Genomic DNA, 23,833 nt, shown 5'->3' on the forward strand with positions numbered 1-23,833 from the left:
GGTTGGAAATCCCTTGACAAAGCAAGGAAAGGAGACTGGCCTGTATTTTTATTGAGGTTGGTTGGAGGGTGGCTAGGGTGAGAGTTTGTGCACATGGGTAGGGACTTCTGCGATTGACTCTCTTGCCAGGGCTAAAGCTGAGCACCCAAGCTTTCTTATCACGTTGTACAGACGCAGAACACAAAGGGAAGGGGAAAGATATGACTTTAAAGTAGTTGGCTATCAGATAATAGAAAAAATATATATTGCTCTCTATCCCAGATTCCTGGCACTTGTAAATTCCTAGGGATAAGAGCAATAGGAGCCAGTCTTGTTTGGTCTTTGACTCTGTCTTGGGCACAGAGCTCCTGAAACCAGGTAAATTTATAGTGATAAAAGCACTAGGAGCATCTTTTGTTCTAATGAGGTGACTCAATGGGCTCCTGGATGGGGGCTGGTCACAGAAAGTCCAAGCTATGATCAGGAGCTTGGAATTTTTAGGCCAACTGCCCATCCCCCAGAGAGGAGGAAGGAGCTGGAAATTGAGTTAATAATTCATCCTGTCTAGGAAGGGGTGCCTGGGCAGCTCAGTCAATTAAGCCTCTGACTCTTAGTTTCAGCTCAGGTCATGATCTCAGGGTCCTGAGACTGAGCCCTGCATTGGCCTCCATGTTCAGTGAGGAGTCTTTTTGAAGATTCTCTCTCACTCTCTGCCCCTCCCCCCTGCTTCTTTCTCTAAAATCAACCAATCAATCATTTAAAAAAATGATCATGTCTACATCAGTAAGCTTCCATAAAACCCCAATAGTATGAGGTTTGGAGACTTTTGCAGGTGGGAGACTACATCCATGTACTGGAAAGGTGGTATACCCCAACTCCATAGCGTCCTTCCAAGAACTCTCTACACACCCCTTCATCTGGCTGTTCATCTGTATCCCTTATCATATTCTTTGATAAACTGGTAACTGCAAGTGTTTCCCTGAGTTCTGGAATCTGTTCTATTAAGTTAATCAAACATACGGAGGGGATTGTAGGAACCTCTAATTTGTAGCAAGTTAGATGGAAGTTGTGAGTCACCTTGTTGGGACCTGCAACATGTGACTGGCATCTGAAGTGGGGTGGGAGAGGTCTTGTGGGACTGAGCCATTAACCTGTGGGATCTGCACTATCTACAGGTATATACTATTAGGACTGACTTAAATCACAGGACACCCTGCTGGTGTCACAGATGTGGGGAAAACCCCTCACACATTTGGTGACCAGAACTGTCAGAATAAGTAAAGTGTTCTGGCTGAATAGAAAGGAGATATAGAGGAGAAAAGAACTGAGTGTTCTCTGCTCAGGTAGAATACTGGGTTTTCTCAACATATCAATAGTCAAATATTTAAAAATGGAGTCAGACTTCTGGTTTCTTCTCTGGCATGGAAGGAGTTTAGGTGACATTTCTATCCTTACCAAAAAAGCAAGCAAACTTAAAACCAATGATTCTTCTTAGATCTATAAAAGAATTAAGGTCACAGTACAAACTGCTGTCTCTGCAAAATTGGAGAGGCAGAATAGTAGCCATTTTGAAATATTCCTACAGTATTTTGTTCTTCTTAACAAGATCTGTCCTCAGAAGACTGTTTCTCAAGAATCACACAGGAGTAGGGAGGGAATAGCCAACTTGAGATACCTCCAGCCTTTCTGCCTGACCTAAGTTAAGGGTGTAGGGGAACTTAGATACACTTGTAAGATTCACAGGTCATTTTTCACTCCTCGCAGTCAATGTGTTGTATGTTTTTCAAAACCATTTCTCCAACTCTAACACCAACCAGGTGGCCTAGAATTCAATCCAATTCTAACACTCACCAGAGTTAACATCAGACTCCACAGCTTAAGGACACAATCCTACAAAATGGCCCCCACATCAGATGCCAGCTGTAAATGGGAGGCCCAGCTCTTGGAGTTTCCTTAGATACACTCCTATGTTTGTTAATTCAGTAGAAACACTATTAGAATACAAGCTCTTTACTTATTATTATTGATTTATTATAAAAGGTACAAGTCAGAAACAGCCAAATGGAAGAGGTGTATAAGACAAAGTAGGTAGGAGAGGTAGGGAACTTCCATGCCTTCACCAGATACAACACCCTCACACTACATTGATGTTTTCACCAATTTAGAATCTCTCTGAATCCCAAGGTTTAGGGGTTTTGGTGGAATTTCCTTACACAGATAGGCATAACTGATGAAATCATTGGCAGTTGGTGAATAACTCAATCTCTAGCTCCTTTCCAATCCCCAAAGGCTGGAGACTGGGCTAAAAATTCTAAGCCTCTAATCAAATCTTGGTCTTCCTGGCGATCAACCCCAATCCTGAAGCTGTCAAAGGGCTTACAGTCACCTCTTTGAATATAAAATGCTCCTATCACCTTTCTCACTCAGAAAGTCCAAGGGTTTTAGACAGTCTTTACTAGGAACTATGGACAAGAAAGACATTTTTAGGAAATGCCTGGTTGATTCAGTTTGGTGGTGCACGTGACTTTTGATTTTGGGGTTGTGAGTTCAAGGCCCACAGTGGGTATGGAGCCTCCTTAAAACATTTTTTTAAAAACTGATATTAAAAAAAATAAATAAATAAAATAAAAATAAAAATAAAAAACTGATATTTTTCTTTTTTTTTAATTTTTATTTATTCATGATAGTCACAGAGAGAGAGAGGCAGAGACATAGGCAGAGGGAGAAGCAGGCTCCATGCACTGAGAGCCCGATGTGGGACTCGATCCTGGGTCTCCAGGATCGCGCCCTGGGCCAAAGGCAGGCGCCAAACTGCTGCGCCACCCAGGGATACCTGATATTTTTCTTATACCAAAGGTCACAGCCAAGAGACACATGCTCATTACAATCCTGAGACCAAATCAAGGCTACAGAACACTTCCTCTCCACCCACAATATTCCATTACATCAGGATGACACCCATTTAATAACAGTGCAATAAACTGAAAGAACTGTACATTTCAGAATTTATTTTAAGAAGTCTCTACAATACCCCCCAAAATGACATAGATGACAAAAGCAAAGACATTTGAGGGTATTTTAGCCTTTGACAGCTACAACAGATAGTAAACACAGCCTAAACACTAGTCAGGTAAACATGAGCCCTCAAGCTAAGGACCTATATACTTTGGTTCCTTTTTCACAGTACATGACTGGTAACAACAAAAATATTAAAATAGACAATTTGAAGACATAGTACAAGTAAAAGAACTTGATTCAGATGTAGCAGGTATGTTGCAATTGTTAGACCAGAGATATAAAATAACCATGATTAATGTGCTAAGTGCTTTATTTTTTTTAAGATTTTATTTATTCATTCATGAGAGACACAGAGACAGAAAGAGAGGCAGGGACACAGGCAGAGGGAGTAGCAGGCTCCATGCAGGGAGCCCGACGTGGGACTTGATCCCGAGTCTCCAGGATCACACCCCGGGATGCAGGCAGCTCTAAACTGCTGCGCCACCGGGGCTGCCCTGCTAAGTGCTTTAATGGAAATAGTGGATGACATACAAAAACAGATAATTAGGTAACATAATCAGAGAGAAAGAACCAAGAGAAATATGCAAGAAATGAAAAGCAATACAACAGAAGAAAAATGAATTCTTTTGGGGAGTCTCATCAATACAGTGGAAATATGTGAGTAAAGATTCAGTGAGCTTGAGGAAATGTCAATAGAACCTTCCAAAACTGAAATGCAAAGAGAATTTTAAAAAAGGCAAAACAAATATAAGAAATTTGGGACAATTACACAAGGTATAACTAACATAATTGGACTACATGAAGGAGAAGAAAAACAGGAACAGGAGATATAAGTGAAACAATAATGACTGAGATATTCCCAAGTTAATGTTATACATCAAACCACAGATCCAGGAAGCTCAGAGATCACCAAAGAAGATAAAAGCCTACAAATGCATACCTAGAAATGCCATATTCAAAGTTGAGGAAAAAAGACAAAGGGAAAATCTTGAAAGAAACTAGGGAAGAGGGGCACCCGGGTGGCTCAGTTGGTTAAGTGTCTGCCTTCAGCTCAGGTCATGATTCTAGGGTTCTGAGATCCAGCCCTGTATTGGGCCCCCTGTTCATCAGGTAGTCTGCTTCTCTATTTCCCTCTTCCACTCCCCCTCCACTAGTGCACTGTCTTTCTTTCACTCTGCTTTCTCTCTAATAAGTAAAAATTTTCAATCTTTTTTATTTTTTTAATAATAAATTTATTTTTATTGGTGTTCAATTTGCCAACATACAGAATAACACCCAGTGCTCATCCCATCAAGTGCCCCCCTCAGTGCCCATCACCCTTTCACCCCCCCCCCCCCCGCCCTCCTCCCCTTCCACCACCCCTAGTTCGTTTCCCAGAGTTAGGAGTCTTTATGTTCTGTCTCCCTTTCTGATATTTCCTACTACAATCTACAATCTTTTTTAAAAAAAGAAACTAGGGATGCCTGAGTGGCTTAGTGGTTGAGTGTCTGCCTTTGGCTCAGGTTGTGATCCCGGAGTCTTGGGATTGACTCCCCCATCGGGCTCCCCGCAGGGAGCCTACTTCTCCCTCTGCCTATGTCTCTGCCTCTCTGTCTCTTACGAATAAATAAATAAATAAAAATCTTTAAAAAAAAAAGAATCTAGGGAGAGAAAAGCCTTAGTTATATAGAAAGAAAAGAACTAAATCAGTCTTCTTTTCAGAAACCATGCAAACAGGAAGAGAGTTTTGTCAAATAGCTAAGCGTTGAAGGAAAAAAAAAACCAACTGCAATTCTGTGTCAAACAAAATTATCCTTCAAAAGTGAAGGAGAAAAATACACTTTCTGACACAAAACTTGAGGGAATTTGTCACCAGTAAAACCTGCTTCCCAAGAAATGCTAAAAGAAACTTATCAGGAAGAAGGTAATAACAAAGAAAGGGAGAGTATCAGAGAAGGAATCAATGAAGGTAAAATACAATGATTTGTTTTTGCTCTTTTTATTTAATCTGACAACGTTTTGTTCAGTCATAATAGCAATGTTTTCATTATAGCTTATCATTATAGCAAAATGAATGACAACAATGTTATAAGGGACAGGTAGGGAGGAATTGGTAATACTCCATTATGAGGTACTTCCTCATCCAGTGAGTGGTATAGTGTTGCTTCAGAGAGGGGTTGGGTTAGCTGTAAATGTATACTGAAACTCAAGCCCAACAACCAAAAAAACTATAATGATATGCAGAGAGAGCAGAAATGGAACCTTGTAAATTGTTCAATAAAGGGCAGAGAAGGAAAAAAGGAAAAGAGGAACAAAGGCAGTAAATAGAAAACAGTAAAAAATATAGATTTTAATATAACAATCATTTTATTTTTTTAAAGATTTTATTTAAGAGAGAGTGAGCAAGAGAGTGAGAGAGAGCATGAGCAGAGGGGAAGGGCAGAAGGAGAAGCAGGCTCCCCATTTAGCAGAGAGCCCAATGTGGGCCTCAATCGCAGGACCCTAGGATCATTACCTGAGCTAAAGGCAGACTCCCAACCGATTTAGCCACCCAGACACCCTGCCAACAATCACTTTAAACAACTAAATACAAGAGAAATACAACAACTCTCACAGTGGGTAGCAAAATAACAATTACATGTTGTTTACAAGAAACCTAGCTATAGAGTAAGAAAGAAAAGGATTAAGTCAGACTTCTTTCCAGAAATCATGCTTTCCAGGGTACCACTCTAGGGAAAACAAAAAGGAAGCTCTTAGTACCCGGCCTGGCTTTGAGGGATCAGAAGAAGGCATAAAATCTTAAGAATTAGGGAAAACAAAAAGGAAGCTCTTAGTACCCGGCCTGGCTTTGAGGGATCAGAAGAAGGCATAAAATCTTAAGAATTACCTCTAAAAGGTGAACCAGAGGTGTGAAGCAGGCACATCAATAGAAATGGCCTGAGAGCCTCAGAATCCCTAGCCAGGCTGACTGGTGAAGTTGTTTCTATTTTTAAAAGATTTTATTTATTTATTCATGAAAGACACAGAGAGAGAGGCAGAGACACAGGCACAGAGGGAGAGGCAGGCTCCCTGCAGAAAGCCCCACGTGGGACTCGGATCTCAGGATTCCAGGATCACGCCCTGAGCTGAAGGCAGATGCTCAACCACTGAGCCACTCAGGTGGCCTGGTCAAGTTGTTTCTAAAGAAGTGACTGCTTCACATGCAAAGAACTAATGCAAGACTTCAAGGAACACACACACACATACACACAAACGAAGGAAAAATGATGCCAACAAAGGAACACAATACTTTTCCAGTAACTGGTCCAATAGAAATGGAGATATGCAAATTGTTGATAAAATTGTTCTAAGAAAGCTCAACAGGCTTCACAAGAACACAGACAATGTGGTGTCTCTCTCAGTTGGATGGGGGCTCCCTAATGTGAGATGATGATCAGGAGGAAGCTGGCGGCATTGGTGGTAAAAGGGTTCACCCAAGGTAGAACAAAGAAGATAGAATTTTATTGAATACACCGCAAGGAAGTAGTGGGCAGGACAGCAGAGGAGAGACAATCTGCCACGAGGCAGTGGGTGGGGGCTACTTTTAAGAGAGAACATGAGGCGGTATGGTGACGTATGGAATTTTCCCTTTTTTTGGTAACTATGTCTGCTTGTAAGTAGCCCATTGGTTAGTTAGGGCCTGTGAATATTTTGAGAGGGGTCGCCTGATGGGCCTGTTTGTATTCAGCCAAAGGGTGGGGGTCACTTTGGGCCCCTTTGCCTTGATCAAGTTTCCACTGTTCAAGCCTGTTGTCTAAAAGCAGCCTCTACAGACAATTCAATGAAATCTAGAAAATAATACATGAACAAACAAGAAGTATGGTAGATGATAGAAATCATAATGAACCAAACCGGAATTCCAGCACTGAAGAATAAATGAAATGGGAAAATGCAAATAGAGTGCTTCAAGCATCAAGTTCAATGAATATGATGAAAGGATCAATGAAGACCAATCATTTGAAATTATACAGATGAAGGAGGAAAAAAAAAGGAATGCAAAGGAATGAAGAAAGTCTATGAGATTTAGGGGACACCAGTAAAAGAAATAATATAAGCGTTACAGAAACTTCAAACTTCTTCTTAAGACTGAATCATGAAATATGAAGCAAGAGAGAGTGAAAGGTAGAAAGCTTATTTAAATAAATAATGGCTGGGGTGCCTGGGTGGTACAATTGGTTAAGTATCTGACTCTTGGTTTTGGCTCAGGTCTTGGAATTGTGGGATTAAGTCCCCCATCAGGCTCTGCACTTAGCACAGTCTGCTTGAGATTCCCTCTCCCTCTGCCCCTCTCACTCATGCCATCTTTCTCTCTCTAAAATAAATAAATATGTTTAAAAATAATAAAGAAATAATGTCTGGAAACTTCCCAAATCTTGGGAGAGATGTGGACAGACAGGTTCATGAAACTCAAAGATTCCTAAATAGGATGAACCTGAAGAAGACTTCACAAAGATGCATTAAAATCAATTCATCAGGGGTGCCTGGGCGGCTCAGTGGTTGAGCGTCTGCCTTTGGCTCAGGGCATGATCCCACAGTCCCCGGATTGAGTTCCACATCGGGCTTCCTGCATGGAGCCTGCTTCTCCTTCTGTCTATGTCTCTGCCTCTCCCTCTGTGTGTGTGTCTCATGAATAAATAAATAAAATCTTAAAAAATATATTATTTAAAAAAATAAAATCAATTCATCAAAAAGACAGAGAGAACTTTGAAAGTAGTAAGAGGAAGGCCAAACATCACATACAAGGAAATCCTAATTAGACTATTAGCAAATTAATCAACAGAAACCTTGAGGACATGAGATGGTGAAATGATTTATGCAAGGTGCTGAGAGAAGGAAACTGGCAACCAAGAATGCTTTACTTGGCAAGGCTATCCTTCAGAAGGGAAGGAAAGAGAAGGACTTTTCCAGACAAGACTAAGGGAGTTTCATCACCTCTAGACCTGCCTTACAAGAAATGCTATAGGAATTTTATTAAGCTGACATGAAGGGATTCTAATTAGTAACATGAAAATATATGAAAGCATAAACTATCTGGTCAAAGAAACCAAGAGTTGGTCATTTGAAAAGATACACAAAACTGGCAAACCTTTAGGTAGACTAAGAAAAAAGAAAAGATTAATAAAATCAGAGGAGTGCATGGGTGGTTCAGTCAGTTGAGCATCCAACTCTTGATTTTGGCTCAAGTCACAATCTCAAGGCCCTTGGATCAAGCCCCACGTCTGGCTCCATACTCAGTGCAGAGTCTGCTTTTTATTCTTTCTCTCCTACTCGCTCCACCCTTCCTGACTCCCTGCTTGTACTCTCTCTATATATAAAATAAATAAGTAAGTAAGTAAATAAAGTTGGGATGCCTGGGTGGCTCAGTGGTTGAGCGTCTGCCTTCGGCTCAGGGTGGTGATCCCAGAGTTCTGGGATCGAGTCCCACATCGGGCTCCCTGTGAGGAGCATGCTTCTCCTTCTCCCTGTGTCTCTGCCTTCTTTCTGTTTCTCTCATGAATAAATAAATAAAATCTTTTTAAAAATAAATAAATAAATAAATAGATACCATCTTTAAAGAAAGCCCTTTAATAAAATTAGAAATTAAGAAGAAATCATAACTGATAGCACAGAAATACAAAGATTCATAAGAGATTACTATGAATGTCAACAAATTTGATAATCTACAAGTATTGGATAAACTCTTATAAACATACAACTTCCTAAGACTGAATCATGAAATATAAAAACAAAAGCTCAGTAATAAGTAAGGAAATTGAACCAGTCATCAAAAACCTCCCAACAAAGAAAAGCCCAGGACCATATAGCTCCACTGTAAATTCTACCAAATACTTTAAAAATTCATACTAATCCTTCTCAAACTCTTTCAACAAATTAGAGAGTAAGAAACACTTCTGGAATGCCTGGGTGGCTCTGGTTGAGCATCTGCCTTTGGCTCAGGTAGGGATCCTGGGGTCCTGGGATCGAGTTCTACATCAGGCTCCCCACAGGGAGCTGCTCCTCCCTCTGCCTATGTCTCTGCTTCTCTGTCTCTCATGAATAAATAAAATCTTAAAAAAAAAACACTTCCAAAATCATTTTATGATTTAGCATTACATTGATAACAAAGTCTGACAAGGACACTCCAAGAAAAGAAAATTACAAGCCAATATCCCTAGGAAACATAGATGCAAAAATCCTCTACAAAATACTAGGCTATCAAATACAACAACACATTACAAGGCTTATTCAACATGATCAAGGGGCTTTATCCCTGGGATGCAAGGATGGTTCAACATATGCAAATCAATAAATGTGGTACACTGAATTAATAAAATGCAAGATAAAAATTATAGGATCATTTCAACAGGTGCAGAAGAGGCATTTGACAAAATCCAACATCCTTTAATGATGAAGTAAAACAAATTAGGTATAGAAAGAATGTACCTAATATAATAAACACCATATATGACACAGCTAATGTTATACTGAATGCAGAAAAGTGACTTCTGCAGAACTATGACACCTGGCAAGAAACTGAGGAGAGCATTAAGGTAAGACATATCTATTTGTCCCCTATTTTATATTCAGTAACTCCCCTACATTATCAGGGTAACTTGCTTAAATTTTCTGGAATCCCAAAATAGCTGTAATTTGAACCCTAGTATTATTTGCATGAAGGTTTCTGAATTTGTGCTTTGAAGCAGATGGCAAAATTAACTCAAAATCTCTGCTGTAAAAAAAAAAAAAAAAAAAAAAAAAAAAAAAATCTCTGCTGTAGAGACCCCTTTCAAACTCTTAGTCTTGTAAAGAGTTGTTTAAACAGTAGCCCCGTGGGGATCCCTGGGTGGCTCAGCGGTTTAGTGCCTGCTTTTGGCCCAGGGCATGATCCTGGAGTACAGGGATCCAGTCTCACATCAGGCTCCCTGGATGGAGCCTGCTTCTCCCTCTGCCTGTGTCTCTGCTTCTCTCTCTCTCCATGTCTATCATGAATAAATAAATAAAATCTTTTTAAAAAAATTTAACAGTAGGGATCCCTGGGTGGCGCAGCGGTTTGGCGCCTGCCTTTGGCCCAGGGCGCGATCCTGGAGACCCGGGATCGAATCCCACATCGGGCTCCCTGCATGGAGCCTGCTTCTCCCTCTGCCTATGTCTCTGCCTCTCTCTCTCTCTGTGTGACTATCATGAATAAATAAATAAAATCTTTAAAAAAAAATTTAACAGTAGTCCCGTAACCTTTTTTTTTTTTTTTTTTTTTGTTATTGTGTTGATTCCTTTAGTATATCTTGGATTTCCAATTGGGTGAAATGGTGGACCTTTCTTTCAGCGTTTTTCTCTTTTTTCCTTCCCTATTTTGTTTTGTTTTTGGTGATGATTTGGGTCTTATTTGTTTTTGTTTGTCACTGGATGAAGTTCAGGGAAGAGAGCATTCTCTCTACCTTGATATTTATGTATTTTTTCCTCCAGAGAGCCTCAAATCAGTGCCATCAGGGACAGGAAACTCTTCTGTGACAACTGGTTACTTTATAGGATTTGGAAATCCTGGACTTAAGTCAGTTTAAACTCATACCTTCGCTGTGCCACAGTGAAGCCATGTGTATTTTCCTCTATACCCTTGAGGGTCAGAATATTGCTGCAGTAGAGGCAGGGCAGCAGCCACAGAGGTATTTAAGGATCCTAGTGAGTCCTTTGGTATTTGGGGTCGGGACTCAGCCTGCATTCTAATGACTGCCTTTTTCCTCTCTTCTCTTTCTCTCTCTTTTTAAAGACTTTATTTATTTATTCATGAGAGACACAGAGACAGAGAGGCAGAGACATAGGCAGAGGGAGAAGCAGGCTCCATGCAGGAAGCCTGATGTGGGATTTGATCCCGGGACCCCGAGATCATGCCCTAAACCAAAGGCAGATGCTCAACCGCTGAGCCACCCAGGCACCCCTCTCTTTCTTTTTTTAAGTGACAGCTGTCTCAGGAGTGACCCCTGGATGTGCCCTTCTCTTATATAGTCTTCTCTCCCACCTCCACCCCCTGGGATATCTCAGGGCCAACCTAGCCTTTATCATTGCTTCATTCGAACACACAGATAAATCCCTGCAAACACATCAACCCAGGACCACTGTAAGGAGGGCCCCAATCCCATCCTCCTGCTCTGAAGGCCTAGGAATCCTAGAACTACCACCCCTGGTCAGTTGAATCTAGAACTTAGGCTTGATAGGCTCACCAAAACAGGGCAGCACAGCACACAGCATGAGCTCCTGAGGCCCCGGCAGCCCATAGTGCATGCCACCATCAGGTAGCAGAGCAGGTGAGCAAGTCAGAGTAAGAGAAGACAGACCTTGGGTGGTAGCTTTGTTTGGATATGCTGCTCACGACCAAGTGTTATGGTCACCTGCAGATATGTGGTTCCTGTGTTAAGACTCATGCCCCTCCTCCCTGCCCCCAAAACACACATGCACATCAAGAGGGTAAGAAAAGGCTTAGGACTCACATAATTGAGATCTAGGGGAGGGGAGGCCAGTCTCTCAAGCAGCTCTGAAATGTGTTTCAAAAAGCAAGGAAAGGAGCTCATCATGGGTTTTTACTGTGGCTGGGGATTAAAGAAAAAAAAATTCAATGACACTTGTCAAAGACAGTAGAGCAGATTTTTTAAAGATTTTATTTATTTATTCATGAGAGACACACACAGAAAGAGAGAGAGGGAGAGGCAGAGACACAGGCAGAGGGAGAAGCAGGCTCCATGCAGGGAGCCCAACGTGGGACTCAATCCCAGGTCTCCAGGATCAGGCCCTGGGCTAAAGGTGGCACTAAACCACTGAGCCACCAGGGCTGCCCCAGTAGAGCAGATTTTATTCAGAACCACTGTGACAGGTATAGAGACAATGGCAATGAGATTTCACAATGGGTGAGAAAGAGCTGGGGCTCAATTCTGAATACAGCATGGGCAAGTGGGAGTTTATGGCCAGAGAATAGGGTGGAGGTCAGTGAAAAGAGAATTACCAAGAGAAAAATCAGGGTAAGCTGGTTCTGGCTAAAATGACCTAACAGGACTCTTACTCAAGACAGGCCAGGTGGTGGGGGGAGGAACATGATCAAATATCAAAAGTGTAGATATGGAGGGGATGGGGATGATTCTGGTTCAACTGACTTAGCAGGATTCTTGCTAAAACTGGATTTTTCAAGAAGCTACCCAGACAGATTTACGAGAAGGTTCAGGAGCCTAACTCAAGTTTGGTCAAGCAAAGAATCTTTGTCAGGGGTGGGGCCAGGGAAAGAATTCTGCACACAGGGGCTTGTGTACTTGGAATCTGAAGCCAGTGCCATATAAGGGAGCCTCCAGATTTTCTTGTCTGTTTGTTCAACTGTGGAGATAAGGGAAAGAGGGAGGGGTGAAGAGTAAGCTGTCAACAAACATCAAAAGAGTCTGGCTGCTCATTACAAGGACACACATGGGTAAGAAAAATATGCATTGGAAATGGCTTGGTTTCCATAAAAAGAAACATTAACACTGGCAGGAAGCTCATGAAATGATCAACACTTTATTTGAAGACGGCTGGAGTTACAGCCCCGGAGCAGAGCAGGACATTTGGGCAGTGAGTTTTCATAAGTTAGACTTTCCTTTTTTTTTTTTTTTTTTAAGATTGTTATTTATTTATTCATGGAAGACACACACAGAGAGGCAGAGACACAGGCAGAGGGAGAAGCAGACTCCTCACAAGGAACCCGATGCGGACTCGATCCAGGGTCTCCAGGATCACACCCTGGGCTGAAGGCGGCGCTAAACCACTGAACCACCCGGGCTGCCCCTAGACTTTCTGTCTTACAGATTTACTTCAAATAAACAGAAGTTTGTATATACTGTGTTTTACTACTTAGCAGGCTTTATTTAATTTTAACTCTTGTACATAGGAGACCATTCGAAGATTCAATTCTTTTAAGATTTTATTTATTTGAGAGAGAGAGACAGAGCACAAGGAGGGGGAGGGGCAGAGAGAGAAGAAGAAGTGGACTCCCAGTTGAGCAGGGAGCCTGAGTCGAGGCTTAATCTCAGGACCCTGGGATCATGACCTGAGCTGAAAGCAAATGCTTAACTGACTGAGCCACCCAGGCACCCCTTAATTCATTTTTTAAAGGATTTTATTTATTTGAGGGAGGGGGGTGAGCAGGGGAAGGGGCAGAGGGAGAAGCAGACTCCCTACTGAGCAGGGATCCTGACATGAGGTTCAATCCTGGGACTCCAGGATCATGACCTGAGCTGAAGGCAGACACTTAACCAACTGAGCCACTCAGGCTCCCCTTTTTATTTTTCAGTAATCTCTACCCCTAGTGTAAGGCTCAGCCCCACAACCTTGATTGTAGTGGAGGACAATCAAGAGTCTTGTGCTCCACCAACCGAGCCAACTAAGTGTCCCAGATTTAATTCCTTTAAACACTAACAGTTACAAAAGTGAAAAGCATAGAAAAAGAATATTTTCTTATCTTTTTCTAACTAGAAGGACATGTAGCATCATAGTTTGTCCTTCCCCTAGGTTCAATACTGGGTGTCTTCAGAAATAAGTAGAATCTTCTGATGCAATAGGGTTTGGGTTAAATATATTGGATTTTCAGGATGCCTGGGTGGCTCAGTGGTTGAGTGTCTGCCTTCGGCCCAGGGCATAATCCCAGTGTCCAGGATCGAGTTCCACATCGGATTCCTTGCAGGAAGACTGCTTCTCCCTCTGCCTATGTCTCTGCTTCTGTGTCTCTTATGAATAAATAAATTTAAAAATCTTTTTAAAAATGTACTGGATTTTCAAAGACTTCATTTTTAAAAAAAAATATTTTATTTATTTATTTGAAGTCACTGTGAGAGAGAGCGCACAAGTAGGAGGGAGGGGCAGAGGGAGGAGACTCCCCGCTGAGCAGGGAGCCTGACAGGGGACTCCATCGCAGGACCCCGGGATCATGACCCTAACCAAAGGCAGATCCCTAACCGAATGAGCCACCCAGGTCTCCCCAAAGAATTAATAAGCTATGAGTAGCTTTCCTCACATCAATTAAAATAGCAATTCACATTCTTTACCCTTTTAAATATCTGTGTCCTCTGGGGACACACACATACAAACACTGATGTAGAAATGAAACCATGTACCTGAAAAACTGAAGCACGGTCATCTCAAATCTTGAAGTGCTTTTGCCTAAAAGGAACAAAAATTCTATTTAGTTCCATAGTTTTCTTGCCTTACTGCCATCATGTCTCTCCATCAACTTACATTTTCAAGCCCAAGAAACAAAAAAAGTTATTTCTCCCACAGGGAATAAAATTATGAAGTACCAGGGTGCCTGAGTGGCTCTGTCAGTTAATCATGTGACTCCTGATTTTAGCCCAGGTCGTGATCTCAGGGTCGTGACACTGAACCCTGTGTCAGGCTCTGTGGTGGACATGGAGCCTGCTTAAGATTCTCTCTCTCTCCCTCTGCACCTCCCCCATCTCCCTCCCTTTCTAAAATAAATAAAAAATTACAAAGTACTAAGGGAAACTAGAACCAAAGGGCTGTAATACTCAATCTGAAAAGGAATCCAGAGAAAAGAAACATAAACATTGGATTCAGCACAGATGATCAGCCTGCTTAGGAAAGCCACATTCAGAGAGTAAAACACACTCTGGTCTCTCCCAGTGGAGACAAAAGCCCTGGAGTTGGTAGATCCCAGTAAAGTGGGGGGTAGGAGGGTGAGGAAAGGACACCTGAGCAGCCATAGGAATGAACCCTGAACTCCCCTCCCTCTCTGAGGCTTCCATTCTCACAAGTGAGGAAACTCTCAGATGGATTCAGTTTTAGGTTGCTACCAGATGAACTCCCAAATTCATGAACCCTAAACCCAGACGCAGAACTCCTGACTTTCACAGGACTTCAATACAAATTACCCTGGAGTGCATCTGCAGGTGAAACTTGAAACTATGTCTAGACACAGACACAAGGGTACCACAGTTACCTCGAAGGGCCTCATCATCCCTTTGTGCATATGCATCCCCAGCGTTCCAGGCTCTGTAGCTTCTCTTCATACAATGGCTCCTTCTGTGCTGGGTATGAGCAGGAAGGACTTCTGCAGAGGCTCCTCAGGAAGAACCAGCTGGGTTCTTTTTTTTTTTTTTTTTTTTTTTAAAGATTTTATTTATTTACATATGAGAGACCAGAGAGAGAGAGGCAGAGACACAGGCAGAGGGAGAAGCAGGCTCCATGCAGGGAGCCCGGGACTCCAGGACCACACCCTGGGCTGAAGGCAGGTGCTAAACCGCTGAGCCACCCGGGCTGCCCCCCCTCCTTTTTTTTAAAGATTTATTTATTCTTGAGAGACAGAGAAAGAGAGAGAGAGAGAGAGAGAGAGGCAGAGGGAGAAGCAGGCTCCACGCAGGGAGCCCGATATGGGACTGGATCCTGGGACTCCAGGATCATGCCCTGGGCCGAAGGCAAGCGCTCAACCGCTGAGCCACCCAGGGATCCCTGAACCAGCTAGGTCTTGAAGGTGTTTCCCTATGCAGGCTCAATGAGAAACGGGGTGGGGAGCCTACCTTGGGTCTAGTCATAGTCTTCTGTTCCTAGTCCCATAGCTTTGGACTATATTGATATATTTAATGACACAAACCCAGTATTAAATAATCTAGAAAAACCGCACAAATCCAATGTTGATGTAGAAAAGATGGAAGAAGATTGTAAGGCTTTTTTTTTCCAGCTCAACAAGAAAATCCACAAGTATTTATTACTTTACGAAACAATGAGAGTAGATTATTATTTCCATGGCAAGAAGCTGTCCTATAAACAAACATACTTGAATATTATTTTTTGAAGATTTTATTTATTTATTTATGAGAGACCAAGAGAGAGACAGAGAGGCAGAGACACACAGGCAGAGAGGGAAGCAGGCTCCATACAGGGAGCCGGATGTGGGACTCAATCCCGGGTCTCCAGGATCACTCCATGAGCTGAAGGTGGCGCTAAACCGCTGAGCCACCCAGGCTAGTACTTGAATATTCTAATTGCTGGAATTATATTGGAAACTGCTCCCCTTCGCCCTCACATTAAAAAACAAAACAATACAGACCTTAGAATATTATTACACCTTCTCAGGGGTAAAAAAAATGAGAAACAGGAAATTTTAACACATGTATGTGATACTAGAATATTTTATTTTTTCTGAAATTCACCTTTTGTGTTTTGGGAATATTTAATACTTTTTCAATCTATCAAGTAAATATATTTTATTTAATTGAAACTGGAAACTAAAAGTGAATGAATTTTATCAAAGTGACAAATCTTGGCATGGGCAGGGCTGGCAGGACAGATCACCCAGGAAACTTTCAAAAGAGGAACCTCCCCCCAAAAGGACTTCCCACAAGATGTCTGTGCCCAGGAAAAGATCGTGGGAGGAGAGTAACAGGATTTCATAAAATGTAGTTACAGGTGGTTATTCTCTGCTTGCTTCTCACGTAAAATATCCAGACAAAAATATAAACATTTAAAATGAGCCGTCCAAAAAAAAAAAAAAAAAAAAAAGCCGTCACTGACTGTGAAAACGCTAAACGATTAAAACACTGTCTGCTAGAATTGCACCAAGGAAGACAAACAGTTGATACTGATGCTCTGAACTGGACAGGGGAAGCTGGCGTCTGGGGACGCGGGGCAGGATCTGGAAACAAGCATTTATTGCCAGTCCCAGGAAAGGATAGGCTTGGGGACAGGGTCGTGGATTTGATCCTCTGCTTCCCAAACATTTGGAACACTCAGGAGAAAACGGGCGCCCCCCAAGAGAATGGAGAGACTGGGGACCCCACAGACCACAGCACCGCCCACGCACGAACTACAGAGACCGAGTCACGACTGTCCCCTGACGACCCTCCCCGTGGTCACCGTACGTTCCGGGGAGACGCGGCCGCGCACAGGGGTCCTGGCTGCCAGCCCAGCCCCTCCGCCCGTCCTGGCACCCCCGGCCCCGCACACTCACCGCTTCCCAGCTTTTCGGCCCGTGGGCGTCGTCCCTACCGCGCCCGCAGCAGGCGCCTCAATCTGCGCGACTGATGCTCCAGCAGAACCACCTGAGACCGTTACGCGCAGGTGAGATGCGATCGCGAGCGAGGCCCCCGGAGTCCAAGCTGCTGCGGAGCGTCGCCACGCCCACCCGTCCCTGCTCGCCCCTGATTGGACAGCTCGCAGGGACCCGCCCCTCTGCTCCTGAGTGACAACAGGAGGTCTGATTGCTTAGGAGAACCAGTTTCTGCGGGTGGTCGGGAACCTGTCAGCAACTTGGACGTTTGCTTTTTTATTTATTTATTTGTTTGTTTATTTATGTATTTATTTATTTATCATTATTTATTTATTTATATTTATATTTTTATTGTTTTGGACGTTTGCTTTTAGACAAAACTTGGTCCAGGCCCTAGAGGGATAGTGGTGTCTTCCTGCAGGTCCTTCTAAATGTGGGGACACAGGTGTGCGCAGGGAGTTCAAGAGTCCCAATGGAGCGACGTCCTTCTTCAGAGCAAGAGGAGCACCTGACCAGGCCAGACCGGTACTAGAGGGTGCTCTGAGGTTGGCATGAGGCTGAGAAATCACTCATAGACCTGTGACCCTTGTTTACAAATACACTTAAAAATGATCTCACCTGGACACCTGGGTGGCTCAGTGGTTGAGTGTCTGCCTTTGGCTCAAGGTCGTGATCCCGGGGGCCAGGGATGGAGTCCCCCATGGGGCTCCCTGCAGGGAGCCTGCTTCTCCCTCTGCTTATGTCTCTGCCTCTGTATGTGTGTCTCTCATGAATAAGTAAATAAAATCTTAAAAAATAGAACAAAAAAATGATCTCACCCTATGCAATAAAGACTGGATCCCGCTGTTGACAGCGTTTCTACCCATCCCTTATCTACCTGCATGCATGTGGTATTTTAGCTAAAGATTTCCATAGCCTCCCAAGTATTTGAATCTTTTGCTTTAAAATTTATACTTTTGGGATCCCTGGGTGGCGCAGCGGTTTGGCGCCTGCCTTTGGCCCAGGGCCGATCCTGGAGACCTGGGATCGAATCCCACGTCGGGCTCCCGGTGCATGGAACCTGCTTCTCCCTCTGCCTGTGTCTCTGCCTCTCTCTCTCTCTCTCTCTCTCTCTCTCTGTGACTATCATAAAAAAATAAAATAAAATAAAATTTATACTTTTAATTGTGCTAATATACACAAACTATGACATTTCTAGTTTAGGTGTGCAGTTCTGTAGTGACAATTACGGTGATACTGGGAAATCATGTCAGAACTGGAATAAATGCCTAAATTTTGAGATGGCTCCTGTGTTTCCCAATGTCACTTTCCTTTCTTTTTTTTTTTTTTTTTTTTTTTTTTTTTTTGTTGTTCACTTTCCTTTCTGATTGACATTATCAACTATTTGTTCTCCATGGTGTATTTCAAACAGACTCAATGTTTCAATTGCACAGAACAACAATCTGGAATATCTTATATGACATCCATGTGCCTCTCCCCTAAGTTTATTTCCTGGGCACAAGCATCCAATGGGAAGTCTTTTGGTAGAGTTTCAACTTTGAAATTTTTCTGGGTGATTTGTCTGGTTACCACCCTGTGTTTGTCATTTTAAAAAGATGTACTAATTTATTTCTTTTTCCAATAGGGATAAAATTTATTTAATTAATAGAGCTTGAAGAAAAGTATAAAATATTTCCAAAGAGGTAAAAATGTGGTGAATTTCAGAAAAAAGATATTCTAGTATTACATTCCATTTGTTAAGGATTTTAATTTCACTTTTTCTTGTCCAGAGAGTGTGTTGTAAGTTTTTGAGGCCTATTCTTTAATTCTGGGTGGTTTCAAATCCGCTTAGATTTGCAGGGTGGAAGTATATTCAAGCAGGACTACTTATTTGCAAAACAATGTCTTGCCATGAAAAATAATTTACACCTTTCTTTCCCCCAAAGGAATAGATATTTGGGATTTTCTGGCTGAACTAGTAAATGCGCATTAGTTTCTTTCCTCCTTTCCACATACACTAAATTTGAGTGATTTTGTTCAAACACATGGTTTGTGTTGTTTAAAATATAATGGTGCTCCCAAGCAATTCCAGTGGGGCATAGAGCCCTGTGGTCAATGATCTGAGTCAGGCTATTTGAGTCACTGCTTTCAATTCTACTTCAATTCCCAAAAGTAGAATTGCTAGCTCAGAGAATAACTTGGTTTGTAATTTTTAAAGGAATTGTCATGTTGTTTTATCATACCATCAACACGATTTTATATTCTCAGCAATAGTGCAACAAGGGTTCCAAAGAGTGTTTTCATTTTCCTGATAAGTGTCCTTTAAGAAAAAAAGTCATTAATTTGATGAAGTCCAAATTTGATGGAGCCCATTCTTTCCCATTCTTGCTCTTGGTGTCAGCTATCAATTCCTTGCCAAATACAAGTCAAGAATTGTTTCCTATGTTTTAGGTAAGTGTTATAATTTACTCTTACATTTAGGTCTTTATCCTTCATCCTGTTAAATTATTGTATGTGGTGTCCTATAAGGATAAAATCTCTTTTTTCTCTTTTTTTCCAAGATTTTATTTGTTTATTTGAGACAGAGAGAGAGAGAGAGTACACAAGTGGGGGTGGAGAGAGGTAGAGGGAGAACAAGACTCCCCAATAAGCAGGAAGCCCAACACTATGTGGGGGTCAACCACAGGACCCTGAGATCAGGACCTGAGCCAAAAGCAGACGCTTAGCTGACCTGAACCACCCAGACACCCCAAACCTTTCTTTTGCACATGGCTATCTAGTTGGCCTAGCACAAATTTATGAAAATAATATTCTTTTTTTATTTTTTTGAGAGGGAGAGGCAAAGAGGAGAGGCAGATGAAGAAGGAGAGAGAGAATCTTAAGGAGGCTCCATGCCCAAAACAGAGCTCAAAATGGGGCTTGACCTCACCACCCTGAGATCATGACCTGAGCCGAAATCAAGAGTCAGACACTTGGGCAGCCTGGGTGGCTCAGCGGTTGAGCACTGCCTTCAGCCCAAGGCCTGATCCTGGAGACCCGGGATCGAGTCCCACTTCGGGCTCCCTGCATGGAGCCTGCTTCTCCCTCTGCCTGTGTCTGTTCCTCTCTCTCTCTCTCTCTCTCATGAATAAATAAATAAAATCTTTAAAAAAAAAAAACAGTGAGTTGTACAAATTAAAGGGATCCATTGTATAGTATGTGAATTGGATCCAATAAAGTTGTTCAACTCTTCAACAAATGGTTTTGGGAAACCCGGACAGTCACATGCAAAAGAATGAAACTGGACCATTTTCTTTCACCATACACAAAAATAAACTCACAATGGATTAAAGACCTAAATGTGAGACCTGAAACTATAAAAATCCTTGGAGAATGCACAGACAGTAATCTCTCTGACTTTGGCCATATCAATATTTTTCTAGATATGTCTCCTGAGGCAAGGGAAATAAAGGCAAAAAAAGAAACTATTGGGACTACATCAAAATAAAAAGTTTCTGCTCAGTGAAGGATGTAATCAACAAAACTAAAAGGCAACTTACTGAATGGGAGAAGATATTTGCCAACAACATATCTGATAAAGGGTTAGTATCCAAAATACATAAAGAATTGATACAACTCAATACCCAAAAAACAAATAATCCAACTAAAAAATGGACAGAAGACATAAACAGACATTTCTCCAAAGAAGCCATCCAGATGGCCAGCAGACACATGAAAAGATGCTCAACATCACTCATCATCAAGGAAATGTGAATCAAAACTACAACAAGGTATCACCTCACACCTGTCAGAATGACTAAGACCAACAACACAAGAAACAACAGGTATTGGTGAGGATGTGGAGAAAAAGAAATCCTCTTGCACTGTTGGTGGGAATGCAAACTGGTGCAGCCACTCTGGAAAACAGTATAGAGGTCCCTCAAAAATTAAAAAGAGAACTATCCTACAATCCAGGAATCACACTACTGGATATTTACCCCCCAAATACAAAAACACTAATTCAAAGGAGTACATGCACCTCTATGTTTATGCAGCATTCTCTACAATAGTGAAACTATGGAAGCAGTCCAAGTGTCTGTAGTTAGACAAATTGATAAGTGATATATATGTATATATATATATATATATATGAACATTACTCAGCTATAAAAAGAATGAAATCTTGCCATTTGCAACAACATAGATGGAGCAAGAGAGTATAATGCTAAGCGAAATTATAAAAAGACAAATACGGTATGATTTCATTCATACATGGAATTTAAGAAACAAAACAACCAAAAGGGGCAGCCCAGGTGGCTCGGTGGTTAAGCATCTACCTTCGGCCCAGGGCGTGATCCTGGAGACCCAGGATCGAGTCCCACGTGGGGCTCCCTGCATGGAGCCTGCTTCTCCCTCTGCCTGTGTCTCTGCCTCTCTCTTTCTCTGTGTCTCTCATGAATAAATAAATAAACAAATAAATAAATAAATAAATCTAATATTAAAAAAAAAAAAACAAAGGAAAAAAAAACAAACCAAGAAACAGACTATTGGGGCACCTGGGTGGCTCAGTAGATGAGAGTCGGCCTTTGGCTCAGATTGTGATTCCAGGGTCCTAGGATCAAGTCCTGCAACAGGCTCCCTGCAGCGAGTCTGCTTCTCTCTCTGCCTATGTCTCTGCCTCTCTCTGTCTGTGTCTCTCATGAATAAGTAAATAAAATCTTAAAAAAAAAAAAAACCGAACCAGACTCTTAAGATTAAGAACAAATTGATAGTTACCAGAGGGGAGTAGGTGGGGGTATGGGGGAAGTAGGGAATGGGGATAAAGGAGTACATTTATCATGATGAAAAATAAAATGATTTTTAAAAAAATGCTTCCCCAAAGTTGTTCAAATAAGTGGATAAATGCATTAAGAGTTTTGCAAACCAATCTCTTAAGGATATTAATACTGGGATCCCTGGGTGGCGCAGCGGTTTGGCGCCTGCCTTTGGCCCAGGGCGCGATCCTGGAGACCCGGGATTGAATCCCACGATTGAATCCCACGTCGGGCTCCCGGTGCATGGAGCCTGCTTCTCCCTCTGCCTGTGTCTCTGCCTCTCTCTCTCTCTCTCTCTCTCTGTGACTATCATGAAAAAAAAAAAAAGGATATTAATACTTTCCAAGTACACTTTCCAAGAACATCCTATACTCACGTAACCTTTTCTTGTTTCTTGTTACATCAGCCCAAACAGTAATCAAATTACCTTACAGGTATTATAGCCTTTTATATAGCACAGTTCTTTAAGGATACATTCAAACAATCATCTGAAATAAAGTTCCTTTCAGCATAAAACGTATACCTGAGAATACTCAGGTGTAGGTGACTAAACACCCTACAACTTACGGTCTTGGAAGAGTCCGTTACTCAGCTGGGACTAGGGTTCCAACTTTCCACCACAGCTGAGTGCTTGGAAGGCAACAGGGTTTTTAAACTCTGAAATAAGTAAGGATGGGGATCAAAATGGAGCCAGGTGACTCAAGGGTGTGTATTTGTAAAGGGTCACAGTTCCAGAGTTGGCCCCTCAGCGTTACCCTCCAACGTAAAGGTCCCTGGAGACGACGAGTTCCCACCGGTGCTCCCCAGACACCAAACCTCTGGCCATGCCGTCACTCCCCAGGGAGAGGGGGCGGGCCTTGCAAGCTGCCCAATCAGAGGAGACGTCAGGGCAGGTGGGTGGGGCGACGCTCCGCAGGCGCACCGCAGGAGGCCTCTGGCTCCCGCCATTGTTGGCATCGCGGGTTACCTGCGCTCCAAACTTCCGCGTCGCTCTTCCTCTGATTCTACCTGACTGAGACCTGTACTTTCCCCAGAAATCGCAGGTGGAACGCTGGGAGACCCAGGAAAGCTAGAAATGGTGAGTGTGCAGGCCCGGGCTTCCAGAGAGGGGGGCGGAGTGCTGTTTGGAACCGGCCGGAGGCGGCCGTGGCGCGATCTCGCTTCCCCGCGGACAACTCTGAAGTCTGGGACTCCAGTGCGTCGGGGGCGCCTCTCGGACCTCAGGCCCCGCCGGCGCGCGGCGCGGGGGCGGGGGCGGGGGCGGGGCGGGCAGCTGGCATTCCAGAGTCCTGTCGCGTCCCTGCGCGCGGCAACTTCGGCCCTCGAGTCTGGACCGACAGCTCTGCGCCCGCAGCTCCGTGTCTCCCCAGGCTATGCAGTGGTGACCCCAAGTGACAGGGGACGATCGCGACTGGCCCTCCGGAGTTCGTGCGCGGAAGGTGCATGGTCTGTGAGGTCTCCAGTCCTTCCTTTCTCTTCAGAGGGGACCGTTTTCTTCTGAGTGTTCCAGAATTGTGGAAAACGGTGAAATCCACGGTCCTGTCGCGCGCAGCTCTCCCTGGGACTGGCAGTCGTTGAGGCAATTTCCATATCCCTCCTGGCCCACTTCCCGTCTCCAATTCACAGCGTCACAATGAACTGTTCGTCCTTCATGATGCATTTCAAGCAGACCCAGTATTTCAGTTATTTATCATCCCCCCTTCCCCTGGTTTTAATGGATGTCGCTTTTATTTTATTTTTTTTAATTTTTTTTTATTTATTTATGGTAGTCACACAGAGAGAGAGAGAGAGGCAGAGACATAGGCAGAGGGAGAAGCAGGCTTCATGCACCGGGAGCCCGATGTGGGATTCGATCCCGGGTCTCCAGGATCGCGCCCTGGGCCAAAGGCAGGCGCTAAACCGCTGCGCCACCCAGGGATCCCCTGGATGTCGCTTTTAAATGCGTTTAGTTTGTATTCCTAGATATTTTACGGAAGGGAAAAGTAGGGAATAACCCCCTGGAACAACGCAGTACGAAGTCCTTGTGCCCCTCCTCCCAGGATTTTTTCCTGGGCAC

General features: G+C 43.0%; 3 protein-coding genes and 1 long non-coding RNA gene across 15 annotated transcripts in view; 2 read left to right on the plus strand and 2 right to left on the minus strand.

Annotated features, from left to right (window-relative positions):
* Positions 1 to 17,133, minus strand: part of LOC112666557 (zinc finger protein 791-like) — a 47,157-nt gene extending 30,024 nt beyond the window's left edge. Inside the window, exons 1-3 of one of the 4 annotated variants that reach the window (XM_025457656.3) lie at positions 16,967 to 17,133; positions 14,118 to 14,163; positions 11,478 to 11,576 (exon numbers count right to left, since the gene is read on the minus strand). In XM_025457656.3, coding sequence (XP_025313441.1) covers positions 11,478 to 11,561 — 84 coding nt within the window. In that variant the 5' untranslated portion in view covers positions 11,562 to 11,576; positions 14,118 to 14,163; positions 16,967 to 17,133. Of the gene's footprint in view, positions 1 to 11,477; positions 11,577 to 14,117; positions 14,164 to 14,959; positions 15,109 to 16,966 lie in introns of those variants that run through there. The other 3 variants (XM_035703599.2, XM_025457663.3, XM_025457664.3) reach the window with 3 other exon arrangements.
* The window catches only part of LOC112666559 (zinc finger protein 709-like), a 40,871-nt gene that overhangs the window by 702 nt on the left and 16,336 nt on the right, over positions 1 to 23,833 (plus strand). For 2 of the 7 annotated variants that reach the window (XM_025457667.3, XM_025457668.3), the window contains exon 1: positions 22,712 to 22,855. The exons of 3 other annotated variants lie outside the window; for them this stretch is intronic. In XM_025457667.3, coding sequence (XP_025313452.1) covers positions 22,853 to 22,855 — 3 coding nt within the window. In that variant the 5' untranslated portion in view covers positions 22,712 to 22,852. Of the gene's footprint in view, positions 1 to 9,405; positions 9,546 to 20,573; positions 20,809 to 22,711; positions 22,856 to 23,833 lie in introns of those variants that run through there. 2 more of the 7 variants (XM_025457670.3, XM_049098457.1) reach the window with 2 other exon arrangements.
* LOC112666553 (zinc finger protein 709-like) overlaps positions 9,406 to 23,833 on the plus strand; it is a 124,996-nt gene continuing 110,568 nt past the window's right edge. Inside the window, exons 1-2 of one of the 3 annotated variants that reach the window (XM_049098445.1) lie at positions 9,451 to 9,545; positions 22,812 to 22,855. In XM_049098445.1, the coding sequence (XP_048954402.1) occupies positions 22,853 to 22,855 (3 nt within the window). In that variant the 5' untranslated portion in view covers positions 9,451 to 9,545; positions 22,812 to 22,852. Of the gene's footprint in view, positions 9,546 to 22,711; positions 22,856 to 23,833 lie in introns of those variants that run through there. The other 2 variants (XM_049098447.1, XM_049098446.1) reach the window with 2 other exon arrangements.
* On the minus strand, positions 21,878 to 22,710 carry LOC112666560 (uncharacterized). The gene is made up of 3 exons (XR_003140898.3): positions 22,533 to 22,710; positions 22,345 to 22,434; positions 21,878 to 22,083 (listed from the first exon to the last, which is right to left on the minus strand). It is a non-coding gene; the product is annotated as an uncharacterized LOC112666560 (long non-coding RNA).

The sequence above is a fragment of the Canis lupus genome, chromosome 20 (assembly GCF_003254725.2).
Source record: "Canis lupus dingo isolate Sandy chromosome 20, ASM325472v2, whole genome shotgun sequence".
NCBI classification, from domain to species: domain Eukaryota; kingdom Metazoa; phylum Chordata; class Mammalia; order Carnivora; family Canidae; genus Canis; species Canis lupus.